This window comes from Oncorhynchus keta, unplaced genomic scaffold (assembly GCF_023373465.1).
Source record: "Oncorhynchus keta strain PuntledgeMale-10-30-2019 unplaced genomic scaffold, Oket_V2 Un_contig_2383_pilon_pilon, whole genome shotgun sequence".
Taxonomy (NCBI): Eukaryota; Metazoa; Chordata; class Actinopteri; order Salmoniformes; family Salmonidae; genus Oncorhynchus; species Oncorhynchus keta.
In genome coordinates, this window is record NW_026283598.1 from 390,001 (window position 1) to 410,000 (window position 20,000).

The 20,000-nt window shown below is 42.5% G+C and overlaps 1 protein-coding gene and 2 long non-coding RNA genes across 4 annotated transcripts in view; 1 reads left to right on the top strand and 2 right to left on the bottom strand.

Annotated features, from left to right (window-relative positions):
* The window catches only part of LOC127921857 (uncharacterized), a 1,657-nt gene extending 1,138 nt beyond the window's left edge, over positions 1 to 519 (bottom strand). Inside the window, exon 1 of the long non-coding RNA XR_008109783.1 lies at positions 1 to 519. This exon is cut by the window's left edge and continues 390 nt beyond it. This is a non-coding gene — a long non-coding RNA (uncharacterized LOC127921857).
* A 189-nt stretch (positions 520 to 708) lies between these two features.
* The window catches only part of LOC118383457 (E3 ubiquitin-protein ligase RBBP6-like), a 39,716-nt gene continuing 20,424 nt past the window's right edge, over positions 709 to 20,000 (top strand). Inside the window, exons 1-6 of the mRNA XM_052505453.1 lie at positions 709 to 1,825; positions 5,146 to 5,168; positions 8,477 to 8,611; positions 15,932 to 15,973; positions 17,292 to 17,380; positions 18,108 to 18,204. Of these exons, the coding sequence (XP_052361413.1) occupies positions 1,660 to 1,825; positions 5,146 to 5,168; positions 8,477 to 8,611; positions 15,932 to 15,973; positions 17,292 to 17,380; positions 18,108 to 18,204 (552 nt within the window). The 5' untranslated portion in view covers positions 709 to 1,659. The remainder of the gene's footprint in view (positions 1,826 to 5,145; positions 5,169 to 8,476; positions 8,612 to 15,931; positions 15,974 to 17,291; positions 17,381 to 18,107; positions 18,205 to 20,000) is intronic.
* Positions 7,661 to 8,493, bottom strand: LOC127921855 (uncharacterized). Of its 2 annotated transcripts, none has more exons than XR_008109782.1 (3): positions 8,415 to 8,493; positions 7,957 to 8,058; positions 7,661 to 7,803 (listed from the first exon to the last, which is right to left on the bottom strand). It is a non-coding gene; the product is annotated as an uncharacterized LOC127921855 (long non-coding RNA). The 2 variants fall into 2 exon arrangements; XR_008109781.1 differs by lacking the exon at positions 8,415 to 8,493 and adding an exon at positions 8,108 to 8,186.

The window sequence follows — 20,000 nt, forward strand, 5'->3', positions numbered from 1 at the left end:
GGTTGTATCCAGGCCATCCAGGTTGCGTCGTCCTTAAAGAACAGCCCTTAGCCGTGCCGCTTGGCCGCATACCGCACTTCCTCGGGCCTTATTGCTTCATTCTACAGCTCACAAGAGGGAGACAAAGCTGCACACGTCACCAAACGTCTAAACCGAAATGTCTCTTTGTGGTGTTTATTGTAACTGTTAATAACTGTACTGGTCAAGTGTCAACATAAAAAAAAATTATAAAATAAAAATGGACACCAATTATGGATACGGAAGAAAAGTTTCTGGGCCTGAAAGAATTCACAACGGAAGACCTTCAAGTGGTTTGTTGCGATGGAAGAACTACCCCGCCCTCCAGTGCTCCTGAACCTGTGGGGATCTTTATGATTTTAACAGAAGTAGACTGAATTGTATTTCTTTGTATGTATAATTTATGTTGTTGTTGTTTTTACTAGTTTGTATGAGTATTTTCATCCAAAATGTTTTTGTTTGTTTTGTTTTTTTTGTGATATTTTACTACCTCGCACAGTAGGTTGCACATTATAGATTGTATTTTTCTTTTTAGTTTTCTTTTTTATTAATAACAAATCAATACATAAAGCACATGAGGGAACACAAGCATACATAGATTAGAAACAATAGAGATTGTAGTCCGCCAATGAAACAGTAGAGAAGAACGTCACCCTCGTTTCCGTTTTCTTGTCGGGCCAGTTTCCGGTCCCGCCATGATGTTCAGAAGACAACGAGGAGCAACTGAAAAAAGACCGTCGAAATGGATTTAAAACAACGCAAATTATAGAATTAGAAAGAGAGATAATTTACCGTCGTTTTGAATAGGAAACCTAAGCTAACTGGTTATTAAAAGTGTTTAATGTCCAGTGGCCGTTTTTCCTAACCAGTTAAGTAGTTAGTGTAAAATAAGGTTTATATCTGCGGGGAAATGTTTTTGTTTTGACTGGTAGGTACCGAGGCCGCAGATCTCCTTCATCATCGTAGGTCACACAAGGATCAACAGCGTTTCCTGCAAACTCCGAAAAGGATCGTTTTTGAAGGACTTTTATTTTATTTGGACGTTTGATTACACCCCCCCCCCCCCCTCCTCCCCCCAGACGGATTGAAGAAGATTTATTTTTATTTTTTAGGACTTTGCGCCGTTTTTTTTTACGGCGGAAGAGCGACGCTTTTCCGGGCCTCGTTATGGACTCCTAACCGCGACCCCGGTGCCGCGCTGCTTTCCGCAGCTACAAGGCCCGTTGTTTCCGCGAGAGAAGAGAGAGACTCTTACTGACTGTATTAATAACCGTGGGGGGAAGAAAAAAAACAAACCCCGTAATGGACACTTGTGGAACTGTACTTTTTCTTGTTGTTTTACCGGACACTTAATTAACGAACTGACCGGGTTATTAAGTCCCGGTCTGTCACTACCTAGTAGTTTGGTGTCTTTGACGCAAACAACTACAAGGACTATCTGTGAATACTTCCTCTTAGTTCATTGCCTGTTTTCCCTTCGATAATTATCTTATTATAGAATAATCTGGTAGCCCCCCACCTCCACCTTCAGTCTCAGATCATATCTACTACTGGTTATTTGTTATTTCTTTAACTAACGTGTTGTTTTCCCCCCCTTTCCTTTGTCTTTTGAGTTTTGAGTTTAAGTGATTAGTTGTGAGAATGTCGTGTGTTCATTATAAATTCTCGTCCAAACTGGACTACAACACCGTGACCTTTGACGGGCTGCACATCACCCTGGCCGAGCTGAAACGGCAGATTATGGGCAGAGAGCGCCTCAAAGCCACCGACTGCGACCTGCAGATCACCAACGCACAGACCCGTGAAGGTAACTAACTAACTCAGTTAGTTAAGTTGTTCATGTTGAGCTGAGGTTAATCAGTGATGCCAAGATTATCATTTTATGCAGTTTTATGGTGTGTACTTCCTGGTAGGGATCGGGGATATGGGCCCAAAACATAATCTATATAGATAATAATAATCTATATATCTCTATATATAGATATGTATAGATGTATATGTGTGTATATATATATTATATATTTATTTATTACACACATCTATCTCACGGTATTACAAAAGTTGGATTGTATTAATGTATTTGACCCCCAAAAATACAATAATATTTGTAATTATTTAAATTCTACATTTGCTTTATGAGTAGTGCGCTGACCCTTAGGGTCTTTCTCCATTCTGATTTATTTTTTCCTTTAAATTTAATATTATAAAACCATTTTCTTGCACTCATTTGAGATCATTCCCACAGGGCTGCACGATATGGGCCTTATCTTGAACCAAATGTTGCAATTGAACTTGCGATTTAAAGTCAAAACACTTGTCAACTGTTGGAAATGTAATTATAATTATTATTCTATAGTTAATAGCGGCCGTCTTTTTGCTACATTGAATGTTTTCTCTTAGCAACTTCATGTAGCTTAGCAACTTCATGTAGCTTAGCTGCTTCATGTAGCTAACATATTCTTGCTTTGTGTTTTCCTCTGATTTTTTTTTAGAAGATACTGTTGTATAAACAACATGCTGATGTTTAAAAAAAATGTATTATGAGGTTGTATAAGTACGTTTGGCTATAACTCAGTACATCTATTAACCCGCCGGATAACAGGCGATTAGCATTAGCGGCTAACAGGCGATTAGCATTAGCGGCTAACAGGCGATTAGCATTAGCGGCTAACAGGCGATTAGCATTAGCGGCTAACAGGCGATTAGCATTAGCGGCTAACAGGCGATTAGCATTAGCGGCTAACAGGCGATTAGCATTAGCGGCTAACAACATTTAGACCCGTACTTGCTAAGAAGAAATGACAAGCTAGCTGTTTGTATGTGTAAAACATTATAATAATAATAGTGTAACGTTAATTACACCACACTGGTGGATTTACATTAAGAAGCTGAGTGTCTCATTGTTGAGGAACCAAAATAAAACTTTTCCCCATCAACAAAATCATATTTATCATCTCTAGGAACTCATGAGGAGGTGTTGAGTCCAATCTCTCTAAGAGTTTAGGCTGGGGTGACTTTACGCAGGGAAGAAAGATGTGAATTTTAACTGTTTTTGTTTGATATCATATATTCCCTGTTCTATAGACTACAGCACTGATGATATAATATATTCCCTGTTCTATAGACTACAGTACTGATGATATAATATATTCCCTGTTCTATAGACTACAGTACTGATGATAATAATATATAGACCCTGTGTTCTAGACTACAGTACTGATGATATAATATATTCCCTGTTCTATAGACTACAGTACTGATGATATAATATATTCCCTGTTCTATCTACAGTACTGATCATAGTTCTATAGACTACAGTACTGATGATATAATATATTCCCTGTTCTATAGACTACAGTACTGATGATATAATATATTCCCTGTTCTATAGACTACAGTACTGATGATATAATATATTCCCTGTTCTATAGACTACAGTACTGATGATATAATATATTCCCTGTTCTATAGATTACAGTACTGATGATATAATATATTCCCTATGATATAAGTATATTCCCTGTTGATATATAATATATTCCCTGTTCTATAGACTACAGTACTGATGATATAATATATTCCCTGTTCTATAGACTACAGTACTGATGATATAATATATTCCCTGTTCTATAGACTACAGTACTGATGATATAATATATTCCCTGTTCTATAGACTACAGTACTGATGATATGATATAATATATTCCCTGTTCTATAGACTACAGTACTGATGATATAATATATTCCCTGTTCTATAGACTACAGTACTGATGATATAATATACTGTTCTATAGACTACAGTACTGATGATATAATATATACTACAGTACTGATGATATAATATATTCCCTGTTCTATAGACTACAGTACTGATGATATAATATATTCCCTGTTCTATAGACTACAGTACTGATGATATAATATATGTAATATATTCCCTGTTCTATAGACTACAGTACTGATGATATAATATATTCCCTGTTCTAGACTACAGACTGATGATATAATATATTCCCTGTTCTATAGACTACAGTATGTCCCTGTTCTATAGACTGATGATATAATATATTACCCTGTTCTATAGACTACACTACTGATGATATAATATATTCCCTGTTCTATAGACTACAGTACTGATGATATAATATATTCCCTGTTCTATAGACTACAGTACTGATGATATAATATATTCCCTGTTCTATCTACTGATGATATAATATATAGACTCAGTACTGATGATATAATATATTCCCTGTTCTATAGACTACAGTACTGATGATATGAATATATTCCCTGTTCTATAGACTACAGTACTGATGATATAATATATTCCCTGTTCTATAGACTACAGTACTGATGATATAATATATAGACTGTGTACTGATGATATAATATATTCCCTGTTCTATAGACTACAGTACTGATGATATAATATATTCCCTGTTCTATAGACTACAGTACTGATGATATAATATATTCCCTGTTCTATAGACTACAGTACTGATGATATAATATATTCCCTGTTCTATAGACTACAGTACTGATGATATAATATATTCCCTGTTCTATAGACTACAGTATTGATGATATATACTGGGTACCATGTGCTTCTATAGACTACAGTACTGATGATATAATATATTCCCTGTTCTATAGACTACAGTACTGATGATATAATATATTCCCTGTTCTATAGACTACAGTACTGATGATATATACTGGGTACCTTGTGATATAATATATTCCCTGTTCTATAGACTACAGTACTGATGATATATATATTCCCTGTTCTATAGACTACACACTGATGATACACACAAGGTACCCAGTGTGCTTCTATAGAGTACAGTACTGAATATATATACTGATATAATATATTCCTGTTCTATAGACTACAGTACTGATGTATAATATATTCTGTTCTATAGATACAGTACTGAGTACTAATGCTATATACTGTACCTTGTTCTATACTACTACAGTACTGATATATATACACACACACACACAAGGTGCCCAGTGTGTGTGTGTATATATACTGTTCTATGTACCATGTATACCCCCTTCTATAGACTACAGTACTGAGTATATACTGATGATATATGCTGTGTACCATGTGTTCTACAGAGTACACTGATGATATATGCTGTGTACCATGTGTTTCTGCAGACTGATGTACACTGATGATATATGCTGTGTACCATGTGCTTCTATAGAGTACACTGATGATATATGCTGTGTACCATGTGCTTCTACAGAGTACACTGATGATATATGCTGTGTACCATGTGCTTCTATAGAGTACAGTACTGATGATATATGCTGTGTACCATGTGATATATGCTTCTATAGAGTACAGTACTGATGATATATGCTGTGTACCATGTGCTTCTATAGAGTACACTGATGATATATGCTGTGTACCATGTGCTTCTATAGAGTACAGTACTGATGATATATGCTGTGTACCATGTGTTTCTATAGAGTACAGTACTGATGATATATGTACCTGTGTACCATGATATATGCTGTGTACCATGTGCTTCTCCTATATGCTGTGTACCAGTACTGATGATATATGCTGTGTACCATGTGCTCTATAGAGTACAGTACTGATGATATATGTACCTGTAGAGTACAGTACTGATGATATATGCTGTGTACCATGTGCTTCTATACTGATGATATATGCTGTGTACCATGTGCTCCTATAGAGTACAGTACTGATGATATATGCTGTGTACCATGTGCTTCTATAGAGTACAGTACTGATGATATATGCTGTGTACCATGTGCTCCTATAGAGTACAGTACTGATGATATATGCTGTGTACCATGTGCTTCTATAGAGTACAGTACTGATGATATATGCTGTGTACCATGTGCTTCTATAGTACAGTACTGATGATATACTATAGAGTACAGTACTGATGATATATGCTGTGTACCATGTGCTCCTATAGAGTACAGTACTGATGATATATGCTGTGTACCATGTGCTCCTATAGAGTACAGTACTGATGATATATGCTGTGTACCATGTGCTCCTATAGAGTACAGTACTGATGATATATGCTGTGTACCATGTGCTCCTATAGAGTACAGTACTGATGATATATGCTGTGTACCATGTGCTGTGTACCCTATAGAGTACAGTACTGATGATATATGCTGTGTACCATGTGCTCCTATAGAGTACAGTACTGATGATATATGCTGTGTACCATGTGCTCCTATAGAGTACAGTACTGATGATATATGCTGTGTACCATGTGCTCTATAGAGTACAGTACTGATGATATATGCTGTGTACCATGTGCTCCTATAGAGTACAGTACTGATGATATATGCTGTGTACCATGTGCTCCTATAGAGTACAGTACTGATGATATATGCTGTGTACCATGTGCTATAGAGTCCTATAGAGTACAGTACTGATGATATATGCTGTGTACCATGTGCTCCTATAGAGTACAGTACTGATGATATATGCTGTGTACCATGTGCTCCTATAGAGTACAGTACTGATGATATATGCTGTGTACCATGTGCTCCTATAGAGTACAGTACTGATGATATATGCTGTGTACCATGTGCTACAGTACTGATGATATATGCTGTGTACCATGTGTACTGAGTACTGATGATATATGCTGTGTACCATGTGCTCCTATAGAGTACAGTACTGATGATATATGCTGTGTACCATGTGCTCCTATAGAGTACAGTACTGATGATATATGCTGTGTACCATGTGCTCCTATAGAGTACAGTACTGATGATATATGCTGTGTACCATGTGCTCCTATAGAGTACAGTACTGATGATATATGCTGTGTACCATGTGCTCCTATAGAGTACAGTACTGATGATATATGCTGTGTACCATGTGCTCCTATAGAGTACAGTACTGATGATATATGCTGTGTACCATGTGCTCCTATAGAGTACATGATATATGCATGTACCAATAGTACTGATGATATATGCTGTGTACCATGTGCTCCTATAGAGTACAGTACTGATGATATATGCTGTGTACCATGTGCTCCTATGAGTACACTGATGATATGAGTAGTCACATCCCCAAACACTCATCGGTGATCGTCAGACGCACCCCCATCGGAGGGGTCTAGCGGGCAGAATTCATTGTGACATATGACCCTATGACATCATCCCTGTGACATCATGGCCCTGATATGCCCTGTGACCCCCCCTGTGACATCATGTGTCTATCTGCATGATATGAGTAGTAACCCCCCATCACCTGTGTCTATCTGCATGATATGAGTAGTAACCCCCCATCACCTGTGTCTATCTGCATGATATGAGTAGTAACCCCCCTCCACACACTAGTATCCAGTCAAGACAGGTAGTACCCCCCCACACATTGTGTATCCAGTCATGACCAGCCTAGCTGTTCTATTCTAAACTGTTGTCCATGTCTGTGGTGGTTGTCTGACATGTCGTTGTTCTAACCTGTTGTCTAGTCCATGTCTGTGGTGGTTGTTGACATGTTGTTGTTCTAACCTGTTGTCTAAGTCCATGTCTGTGGTGGTTGTTGACATATCGTTGTTCTAACCTGTTGTCTATCCATGTCTGTGTGGTTATCTGACATGTCGTTGTTCTAACCTGTTGTCTAGTCCATGTCTGTGGTGGTTGTTGACATGTCGTTGTTCTAACCTGTTGTCTAGTCCATGTCTGTGGTGGTTGTTGACATGTTGTTGTTCTAACCTGTTGTCTAGTCCATGTCTGTGGTGGTTGTTGACATGTCGTTGTTCTAACCTGTTGTCTAGTCCATGTCTGTGGTGGTTGTTGCATGATCGTTGTTCTAACCTGTTGTCTAGTCCATGTCTGTGGTAGTTGTTGACATGTCGTTGTTCTAACCTGTTGTCTAGTCCATGTCTGTGGTGTTGTTGACATGTCGTTGTTCATAACCTGTTGTCTAGTCCATGTCTGTGGTGGTTGTTGACATGTCGTTGTTCTAACCTGTTGTCTAGTCCATGTCTGTGGTGGTTGTTGACATGTCGTTGTTCTAACCTGTTGTCTAGTCCTGTCTGTCTGGTTGTTGACATGTCGTTGTTCTAACCTGTTGTCTAGTCCATGTCTGTGGTGGTTGTTGACATGTCGTTGTTCTAACCTGTTGTCTAGTCCATGTCTGTGGTGGTTGTTGACCCGTTGTTCTACACCTGTTGTCTAGTCCATGTCTGTGGTGGTTGTTGACATGTCTGTTGTTCTAACCTGTTGTCTAGTCCATGTCAGGTGGTTGTTGACATGTCGTTGTTCTAACCTGTTGTCTAGTCCATGTCTGTGGTGGTAACTTGACATGTCGTTGTTCTAACCTGTTGTACCTAGTCCATGTCTTGGTGGTTGTTCAGACATGTCGTTGTTCTAACCTGTTGTCTAGTCCATGTCTGTGGTGGTTGTTGACATGTCGTTGTTCTAACCTGTTGTCTAGTCCATGTCTGTGGTGGTTGTTGCATGTTGTTGTTCTAACCTGTTGTCTAGTCCATGTCTGTGGTGGTTGTTGACATGTCGTTGTTGTTTGTTTTGTAGTGACCGTTCTGACATGGCTGCTGGATCCTCCAGACCCGTATGTAACAAAGCCCTCTCATTTTCCTTACTATCTCTGTCCTCTGTTTATAAACTCTGCTCTGGTGGTTAAAGATACTGTGTAAACTCTGTTCTGATTGGTCAATAGTTAACTCTTGAGTTGTCATGGTGATTAATATTCTGTTCTGATTGGTCACCAGTTAACTCTTTAGTTGTCATGGTGATTAATATTCTGTTCTGATTGGTCACCAGTTAACTCTTTAGTTGTCATGGTGATTAATATTCTGTTTTGATTGGTTCCCAACTGCTTGTTCTCTTTTGTTGTTGTAACTCACTGTGTTTTTTTATTTTTAATGTTGTTCAATGTGTTGATGGATCTGAACTATATTGTGACTGTATTTTCATATTGAAACAACGGTTAGCGTGTTGTTGTTAGCCTGCCACTGTTAGAGTCCCCCACCCCACCCCACCACCACATCCCCTTGTGTGTTGAGACGATGCTTCATGATCCTACAGGCGGGTTGTTACTACGCTGCTCTACTTCAAATCAATGGGAGCTTTTTCTTTCACGTGGTTTTTATAGCAATGAGTTTGTGACGTATTGACTGTAAGACTAATGCATACGTTTTGTATGGATACCTGTGTGTGACTGTGTGTGTGGGGTGGGGGGGGTAAATCATTTGGTTCCTGTTCAACAGTGTTCTTAACCTGAAGTTAATTGCTGATATTTGGCTGTGCTAATGTTGTTCTCTCATCATATTCTGACATTTTTAATATGGACTGGACATAGTTGATCCTTTTGTTCTCTCAAAGTTTTTTATTTTATTGATTTTTTTTTTTTTACTACAAACTACTTAGAAATTAAATGCATTTTTTGTCTACTTTGCAATATTTTCTTTTTAACTTAAAGCTAAACTGTAAACTAGGTGTTAAGTACTTACTATGATGACCACTGAATTCACGATCATGTTTGGTACAGAGTTCCAAAAAGCGGTGCCATGATGATAGCATTATGACATCACAGAGACTATTAATTACATCACTGAAATGATCTATTATGACATCACAGGGTTCTGACTGTGGCATGGTAGGTTCCCGTGGCGACAGGGTTGTGTTTGGTTGCTGCTGTACGCTGCCAAGAACTGTCAATAAAGAGGTTATGTGTTCTGTTGTGAGCACGTGCACCACCACACCAGACCCTGTGTCTTCCCTTCACAGTGACCTCTGAACCTTCCAACCTACCAGCCTCTGCTCTGATGATGATGGTGACAGCGACGACGAAGAGTTTATAGCTTACTAAACCAGACCTCTCTGCCCTCCCTCTTCCCCTTTGTCCCTTGTCTAGTGTTATGATGGCTATTGTTTACTACTATTGTATAATGGTTATGGTAGTGAAAGTATTGTTTAAAAGAAACGCGTTTTATTATATTGTTTTGCAGTGTTTCCATATAATGCATGAGATAGATCATCCTAAGTGGACCCATAGCGCCTCACTCCAGACACTGCTGTAGATGAGGAGTAGTGAAGGCATCATGGTTCACTTCACCTGTTACCATATAGCTACATGCAGTGGCTCGGAAGTAGGATCTTGGGTTAACTGGTGTAACGTGATCTAATCGGTTACCTAGACCGGCCTAGCTCTGGACTTAATCCTGTTAGCTCAGTCTGTTACCTAGCTCTGGACTTAATCCGGTTAGCTCAGTCTGTTACCTAGCTCTAACACTTAATCCTGTTAGCTCAGTCTGTTACCTTGCTCTAAAACTTAATCCTGTTAGCTCAGTCTGTTACCTTGCTCTAAAACTTAATCCTGTCAGCTCATAGTCTGTTACCTTGCTCTAAAACTTAATCCTGTTAGCTCAGTCTGTTACCAAGCTCTGGACTTAATCCTGTTAGCTCAGTCTGTTACCTAGCTCTGGACTTAATCCTGTTAGCTCAGTCTGTTACCTAGCTCTGGACTTAATCCTGTTAGCTCAGTCTGTTACCTAGCTCTGGACTTAATCCTGTTAGCTCAGTCTGTTACCTAGCTCTGGATTTAATCCTGTTAGCTCAGTCTGTTACCTAGCTCTGGACTTAATCCTGTTAGCTCATAGTCTGTTGCCTAGCTCTGGACTTAATCCTGTTAGCTCAGTCTGTTACCTAGCTCTGGACTTAATCCTGTTAGCTCATAGTCTGTTACCTAGCTCTGGACTTAATCCTGTTAGCTCATAGTCTGTTACCTAGCTCTGGACTTAATCCTGTTAGCTCATAGTCTGTTGCCTAGCTCTGGACTTAATCCTGTTAGCTCAGTCTGTTACCTAGCTCTGGATTTAATCCTGTTAGCTCAGTCTGTTGCCTAGCTCTGAACTTAATCCTGTTAGCTCAGTCTGTTACCTAGCTCTGGACTTAATCCTGTTAGCTCAGTCTGTTGCCTAGCTCTGGACTTAATCCTGTTAGCTCAGTCTGTTACCTAGCTCTGGATTTAATCCTGTTAGCTCATAGTCTGTTACCTAACTCTGGATTTAATCCTGTTAGCTCAGTCTGTTACCTAGCTCTGGACTTAATCCTGTTAGCTCATAGTCTGTTGCCTAGCTCTGGACTTAATCCTGTTAGCTCATAGTCAGTTGCCTAGCTCTGGACTTAATCCTGTTAGCTCATAGTCAGTTGCCTAGCTCTGGACTTAATCCTGTTAGCTCATAGTCTGTTACCAAACTCTGGACTTAATCCTGTCAGCTCATAGTCTGTTCCCTAGACCGGCCTAGCTCTAAAACTTAATTCTGTTAGCTCATACAAACTCTGAACTTAATCATGTTAGCTCAGCCTGTTACCTAGCTCTGGGCTTAATCCTGTTAGCTCAGTCTGTTACCTAGCTCTGGACTTAATCATGTTAGCTCGCAGTCTGTTAGCTAGCTCTGGACTTAATCCTGTTAGCTCATAGTGTAGTAAAGGGCCACAACAACAGCTATTATTACTAATACTGGTGTATAGACAGGGGCTAGCTACACCAGTATTAGTAAACAAGCTAGGCTGGTCTAGGTAGTAATACCAACTACAGCTACAAATGTAGCTAGCGCAGCTGTAAATACCACCACCGACTACTACTACCATTAGTGATGTACTTAGCCAGGCTGTAATTCCTACTACTACTGGTGTAGCAAACTCTGCTGTAATACCTACTATTAATGTAGCCAGCCAGGCTGTTATACCAACTACTACTACTAGTGGTGTAGCTAGCCAGGCGGAAGTTCCGACTACTACTAGTGGAGCTAGCCAGGCTGTAATACCAACTACTACTACTACTTGTGTAGCTAGCAAGGCTGTTATACCAACCACTACTACTAGTGTAGCTAGCCAGGCTGTCGTACCAACTACTACTGGTGTAGCTAGCCAGGCTGTAGTACCAAGTACTACTACTAATGTAGCTAGCCAGGATGTAGTACCAACTACTACTACTACTACTACTAGTGTAGCTTGCCAGGCTGTCGTACCAACTACTACTAGTGTAGCTAGCCAGGCTGTAGCACCATCTACTACTACTAGTGTAGCTAGCCAGGCTGTAGTACCAACTACTACTACTAGTGTAGCTAGCCAGGCTGTAGCACCATCTACTACTAGTGTAGCTAGCCAGGCTGTAGCACCATCTACTACTAGTGTAGCTAGCCAGGCTGTAGTACCAACTACTACTACTAGTGTAGCTAGTCAGGCTGTAGCACCATCTACTACTAGTGTAGCTAGCCAGGCTGTAGCACCATCTACTACTACTAGTGTAGCTAGCCAGGCTGTAGCACCATCTACTACTACTAGTGTAGCTAGCCAGGCTGTAGCACCATCTACTACTAGTGTAGCTAGCCAGGCTGTAGCACCATCTACTACTAGTGTAGCTAGCCAGGCTGTAGTACCAACTACTACTACTAGTGTAGCTAGTCAGGCTGTAGCACCATCTACTACTAGTGTAGCTAGCCATGCTGTAGCACCATCTCCTACTGGTGTAGCTAGCCAGGCTGTAGTACCAACTACTACTACTAGTGTAGCTAGCCAGGCTGTAGCACCATCTACTACTAGTGTAGCTAGCCAGGCTGTAGCACCATCTACTCCTAGTGTAGCTAGCCAGGCTGTAGTACCAACTACTACTACTAGTGTAGCTAGCCAGGCTGTAGCACCATCTACTACTAGTGTAGCTAGTCAGGCTGTAGTACCAACTACTACTACTAGTGTAGCTAGCCAGGCTGTAGCACCATCTACTACTACTAGTGTAGCTAGCCAGGCTGTAGCACCAACTACTACTAGTGTAGCTAGCCAGGCTGTAGCACCAACTACTACTACTAGTGTAGCTAGCCAGGCTGTAGCACCATCTACTACTAGTGTAGCTAGCCAGGCTGTAGCACCATCTACTCCTAGTGTAGCTAGCCAGGCTGTAGTACCAACTACTACTACTAGTGTAGCTAGTCAGGCTGTAGCACCAACTACTACTACTAGTGTAGCTAGCCAGGCTGTAGCACCATCTACTACTACTAGTGTAATATAATAATAATAATATATGCCATTTAGCTGACGCTTTTATCCAAAGCGACTTACAGTCATGTGTGCATACATTCTACGTATGGGTGGTCCCGGGAATCGAACCCACTACCCTGGCGTTACAAGCGCCATGCTCTACCAACTGAGCTACAGAAGGACCACTACTACTACTACTACTAGCCAGGCTGTGCACCAAGCTACCGTGGTGGCCAGCCTGTAGCACCACTCTACTACTACTAGTGTAGCTAGCCAGGCTGTAGCAAACCAAATCTACTACTCAGTGTAGCTCAGCCAGGCTGTAGTACCACTACTACTACTAGTTAGCTAGAACCCTAGGCTGTAGTGCCAACTACTACTACTAGTGTAGCTAGCCAGGCTGTAGTGCCAACTACTACTACTAGTGTAGCTAGTCAGGTTGTAGCACCAACTACTACTACTAGTGTAGCTAGCCAGGCTGTAGCACCAACTACTACTACTAGTGTAGCTAGCCAGGCTGTAGTACCAACTACTACTACTAGTGTAGCTAGCCAGGCTGTAGTACCAACTACTACTACTGGTGTAGCTAGCCAGGCTGTAGTACCAACTACTACTACTGGTGTAGCTAGCCAGGCTGTAGCACCAACTACTACTAGCAGTGTAGCTAGCCAGGCTGTAGCACCATCTACTACTAGTGTAGCTAGCCAGGCTGTAGTACCATCTACGACTAGTGTAGCTAGCCAGGCTGTAGTACCAACTACTACTAGTGTAGCTAGCCAGGCTGTAGCACCATCTACTACTAGTGTAGCTTGCCAGGCTGTAGTACCAACTACTACTACTAGTGTAGCTAGTCAGGCTGTAGTACCAACTACTACTACTAGTGTAGCTAGCCAGGCTGTAGTACCATCTACTACTAGCAGTGTAGCTAGCCAGGCTGTAGTACCAACTACTACTAGCAGTGTAGCTAGCCAGGCTGTAGCACCATCTACTACTAGTGTAGCTAGCCAGGCTGTAGCACCAACTACTACTAGCAGTGTAGCTAGCCAGGCTGTAGCACCACTACTACTAGCAGTGTAGCTAGCCAGGCTGTAGCACCATCTACTACTAGTGTAGCTAGCCAGGCTGTAGCACCATCTACTACTACTAGTGTAGCTAGCCAGGCTGTAGCACCAACTACTACTACTAGTGTAGCTAGCCAGGCTGTAGTACCAACTACTACTACTAGTGTAGCTAGCCAGGCTGTAGTACCAACTACTACTACTAGTGTAGCTAGCCAGGCTGTAGTACCAACTACTACTACTAGTGTAGCTAGCCAGGCTGTAGTACCAACTACTACTACTAGTGTAGCTAGCCAGGCTGTAGTACCAACTACTACTACTAGTGTAGCTAGCCAGGCTGTAGTACCAACTACTACTACTAGTGTAGCTAGCCAGGCTGTAGTACCATCTATGACTAGTGTAGCTAGCCAGACTGTAGTACCACCTACTACTACTAGTGTAGCTAGCCAGGCTGTAGTACCATCTACGACTAGTGTAGCTAGCCAGGCTGTAGCACCATCTACTACTAGTGTAGCTTGCCAGGCTGTAGTACCAACTACTACTACTAGTGTAGCTAGTCAGGCTGTAGTACCAACTACTACTACTAGTGTAGCTAGCCAGGCTGTAGCACCATCTACTACTAGCAGTGTAGCTAGCCAGGCTGTAGTACCAACTACTACTAGCAGTGTAGCTAGCCAGGCTGTAGCACCATCTACTACTAGTGTAGCTAGCCAGGCTGTAGCACCATCTACTACTAGTGTAGCTAGCCAGGCTGTAGCACCAACTACTACTAGCAGTGTAGCTAGCCAGGCTGTAGCACCATCTACTACTACTACTAGTGTAGCTAGCCAGGCTGTAGCACCATCTACTACTACTAGTGTAGCTAGCCAGGCTGTAGTACCAACTACTACTACTAGTGTAGCTAGCCAGGCTGTAGTACCAACTACTACTACTAGTGTAGCTAGCCAGGCTGTAGCACCAACTACTACTACTAGTGTAGCTAGCTAGGCTGTAGTGCCAACTACTACTACTAGTGTAGCTAGCCAGGCTGTAGTACCATCTACTACTAGTGTAGCTAGCCAGGCTGTAGTACCATCTACGACTAGTGTAGCTAGCCAGGCTGTAGTACCATCTACTACTAGTGTAGCTAGCCAGGCTGTAGTACCATCTACTACTAGTGTAGCTAGCCAGGCTGTAGTACCATCTACGACTAGTGTAGCTAGCCAGGCTGTAGTACCATCTACTACTACTAGTGTAGCTGGCCAGGCTGTAGTACCAATGTACCCCCCAGCACCAGTTCCTGTGTGAATCTCAATGTTTCGCGGTCCCTCCTCACGTCGTGTTGGAGAAGGACGAAGGTGAGGAAATGGTCAGGCTCTGCTGCGTTCGTCCCCTAGGAGCAGATCTACGATCAGCTTCCCTGCCACCAAATCCTTACCATAACCATTCGCGTGGAGATGAAGAACTGAGCCCAGATCAGTGTTTAGAGTGGGGAAACTCCTCCACCATGGTGTTCCTGCTGGTCTTCTGGTCAGAACTACTGAACCATAACATTGGTGTAACTGTCACACTGTAGTAGTGATATGAGTTGACTGGATGTAAAAGATCTGCCTCTCTGGCTGTGGAATAGGGGTGATCAATCTACCGTGTGTCCTTGATTCCTCACCTCCTATCTCCTGTCTCCTCCTCAAAAGACGGGTGGATGGTATCTTCTCCTCCTCCAGTGTCTTTTCAGAAGGAGGCGGGAAGAAGCCGTATCATCTAGATTTGAGCCCGTGTCTGCCTCCCAGGCAGACAGGTGGTGATGTCCCACCTTGACTCTGCTCTGTCTTAATGTTGCTCTTCTCCTTCAGACCGACTCTTCACCGTCCGTCTCCCTGGCCCAGCTCTCTAAGGTACTGTCTCTCTGTGTGTGTGTTTGGTCTTTGGGAATCAGGTTGGGGTTCATTTAATTTCAACTCAATTTGAGGCATGAATTAAAATGTGAATTGTTTATCACCTTAACTCTTGGCATCTTCCTCTAACTCCATTCCTCTCTCCTCATCCCTCTCCTCCTCCCTCTCGACCATACTCCTCCTCCCTCTCGACCATACTCCTCCTCATTCCTCTCCTCATTCCTCTCCTCATTCCTCTCCTCATTCCTCTCCCCATCCCTCTCCCCATCCCTCTCCCCATCCCTCTCCCCATCCCTCTCCCCATCCCTCTCCCCATCCCTCTCCCCATCCCTCTCCCCATCCCTCTCCCCATCCTCCTCCCTCTCTCCATTCCTCTCCCCATCTCCTCCCTCCTCCTCTCCCCATTCCTCTCCCCATACTCCTCCCATCTCTCCTCATTCCCTCTCCCCATACTCCTCCCCGCTCTCCTCCCATTCCTCTCTCCCCATACTCCTCCCCTCTCCTCATTCCTCTCCCCATACTCCTCCCGCTCCCTCCTCATTCCTCTCCCCATACTCCCTCCCTCCTCATTCTCTCGCCCATCTCCTCTTCCCCTCATTCCCCATACTCCCCCCCTCTCCTCATTCCTCTCCCCATACTCCCTCCCTCTCTCCTCATCCCCCCTCTCCCCATCCTCTCCTCTCCTCTCCCATTCCTCTCCTCATTCCTCTCCCCATACTCCTCCTCATTCCTCTCCCCATACTCCTCCCGCTCTCCTCATTCCTCTCCCCATTCCTCTCCCCTCTCCTCATTCCTCTCCCCCTCCTCCTCATTCCTCTCCCCATACTCCTCCCGCTCTCCTCATTCCTCTCCCCATACTCCTCCCGCTCTCCTCATTCCTCTCCCCATACTCCTCCCGCTCTCCTCATTCCTCTCCCCATACTCCTCCCGCTCTCCTCATTCCTCTCCCCATACTCCTCCCGCTCTCCTCATTCCTCTCGCCCATACTCCTCCCCCTCTCCTCATTCCTCTCGCCCATACTCCTCCCGCTCTCCTCATTCCTCTCGCCCATACTCCTCCCCCTCTCCTCATTCCTCTCGCCCATACTCCTCCCTCTCTCTCCTCATTCCTCTCGCCCATATTCCCCCTCTCCTCATTCCTCTCGCCCATACTCCTCATTCCTCTCGCCCATACTCCTCATTCCTCTCGCCCATACTCCTCATTCCTCTCCCCATACTCCTCCCCCTCTCCTCATTCCTCTCGACCCATACTCCTCCTCTCCTCATTCCTCTCGCCCATACTCCTCCCCCTCTCCTCCCATTCCTCCCTTTCTCTCCAGACTGCCAACCTAGCTGAGGCCAATGCGTCAGAGGATGACAAGATCAGAGCCATGATGTCCCAGTCCAGCAGTGAATATGACCCCATACAGTGAGTGTAACGCACACAGCAGGGGTTGGGCGGTATCCGCGTGATCACGCCGTCACGACGTCCTTCTCATCCCAGGTCTTAGTGCTGAAAATGCTACAACAAAAAGCCCATTGGGTGTCTATTACCAGAATGCTAACAAAACGAGTACAACCGATAGAGCATTTCCATGGAGGCTGCTAGCTAAATATGCTAACGGGAGCAAACTAAAATAAACTAATTGCAAAGACGGCCAAGCCAGCTCATAAAGATACACTACATGACCAAAAGTATGTTCCTCAAACATCTCAGTAGATGGTACGACAGCCTGGCTAGCTACACCAGTAGTAGTAGTAGTTGGTACTACAGCCTGGCTAGCTACACCAGTAGTAGTTGGTACTACAGCCTGGCTAGCTACACCAGTAGTAGTTGGTACTACAGCCTGGCTAGCTACACTAGTAGTAGTAGATGGTACTACAGCCTGGCTAGCTACACCAGTAGTAGAACTGTAGTCTGTTTAAACTTGAGACTCAGTGGCAGCGTGAACCGTAGATGATGGGATGATGCAAGATGATGCTCTCTGTCACAGAGTTTCTGTGTACGTGTACACTCTTTGTACGTAAAAAACGGAGACGAGTTTAGCCTCACGCTTCAACGCTCTCTGGTTGTTTTGGAATCGACCCAGTATTCCGGTCTACTTGGTGCTCAACCTTTTTCAATGTGTGTTTTTTACTGTCTCTCTCCTCCTCAGTTACTCTAAGAAGGCCATAGGACCGCCTCCTGCACATTACACCTGCTATCGCTGTGGCAAGAACGGACACTACATCAAACACTGCCCCATGCAGATGGTACGACACTACATAACACTACATAACACTACATAACAACACAACACTACATAACACTACACAACACTACACAACACTACACAACACTACACAACACTACACAACACTACACAACACTACACTACACAACACTACACAACACTACACAACACTACACAACACTACATAACACTACACTACACAACACTACATAACACTACATAACACTACATAACACAACACTACATAACACAACACTACATAACACTACATAACACTACATAACACTACATAACACTACATAACACTACACTACATAACACTACACTACATAACACTACACTACATAACACTACACTACATAACACTACACTACATAACACTACACTACATAACACTACACAGTAGTAGATTGCTGCGTGAGGAGTACTATGGAAAATTAGTGACATAACACTACACAACACTGGTAGCTACACCAGGCACTACACAACACTACATAACACTACACAACACTACACTACATAACACTACACTACATAACACTACACAACACTACATAACACAACACTACACAACACAACACAACACAACACTGCTTTGGATAAAAGCGTCTGCTAAATGGCATATATTATTATATTATTACACAACACATTTACATTACATTTACATTTAAGTCATTTAGCAGACGCTCTTATCCAGAGCGACTTACAACACTACATAACACTACACTACATAACACTACACTACATAACACTACATAACACTGCCCCATGCAGATGGTACTACACAACACTACACTACACTACACTACACTACATAACACTACACTACATAACACTACACTACACTACACTACACTACACAACACTACACAACACTACATCTGCTATCGCTGTGGCAAGAACGGACACTACATAACACTACACAACATAACACTACACAACACTACACTACATAACACTACATAACACTACACAACATAACACTACACAACACTACACTACATAACACTACACTACATAACACTACACTACATAACACTACACAACACAACACTACACTACATAACACTAACACTACACTACACAACACTACACTACACTACATAACACTACACTACACAACACTACACTACATAACACTACACTACATAACACGACACTACACTACACTACACTACACTACATACACTACACTACATAACACTACATAACTATCGCTGTACAAGAACGGACACTACATAACACTACACAACATAACACTACACAACACAACACTACATAACACTACACTACATAACACTACACTACATAACACTACACAACACAACACTACACTACATAACACTACACTACATAACACTACACTACATAACACTACACTACATAACACTACACTACATAACACTACACTACATAACACTACACTACACTACACTACACTACACTACACAACACTACACTACATAACACTACACTACATAACACGACACTACACTACACTACACTACACTACACTACACTACACAACACTACATCTGCTATCGCTGTGGCAAGAACGGACACTACATAACACTGCCCCATGCAGATGGTACGGCACTACATTACACATTTACATTTACATTTAAGTCATTTAGCAGACGCTCTTATCCAGAGCGACTTACAAATTGGTGCAATCACCTTATGACATCCAGTAGAACAGTCACTTTACAATAGTGCATCTAAATCTTAAAGGGGGGGGGGGATACTTATCCTATCCTAGGTATTCCTTAGGTGGGGTTTCAGGTGTAACGGAAGGTGGTGATTGACTCCGCTGTC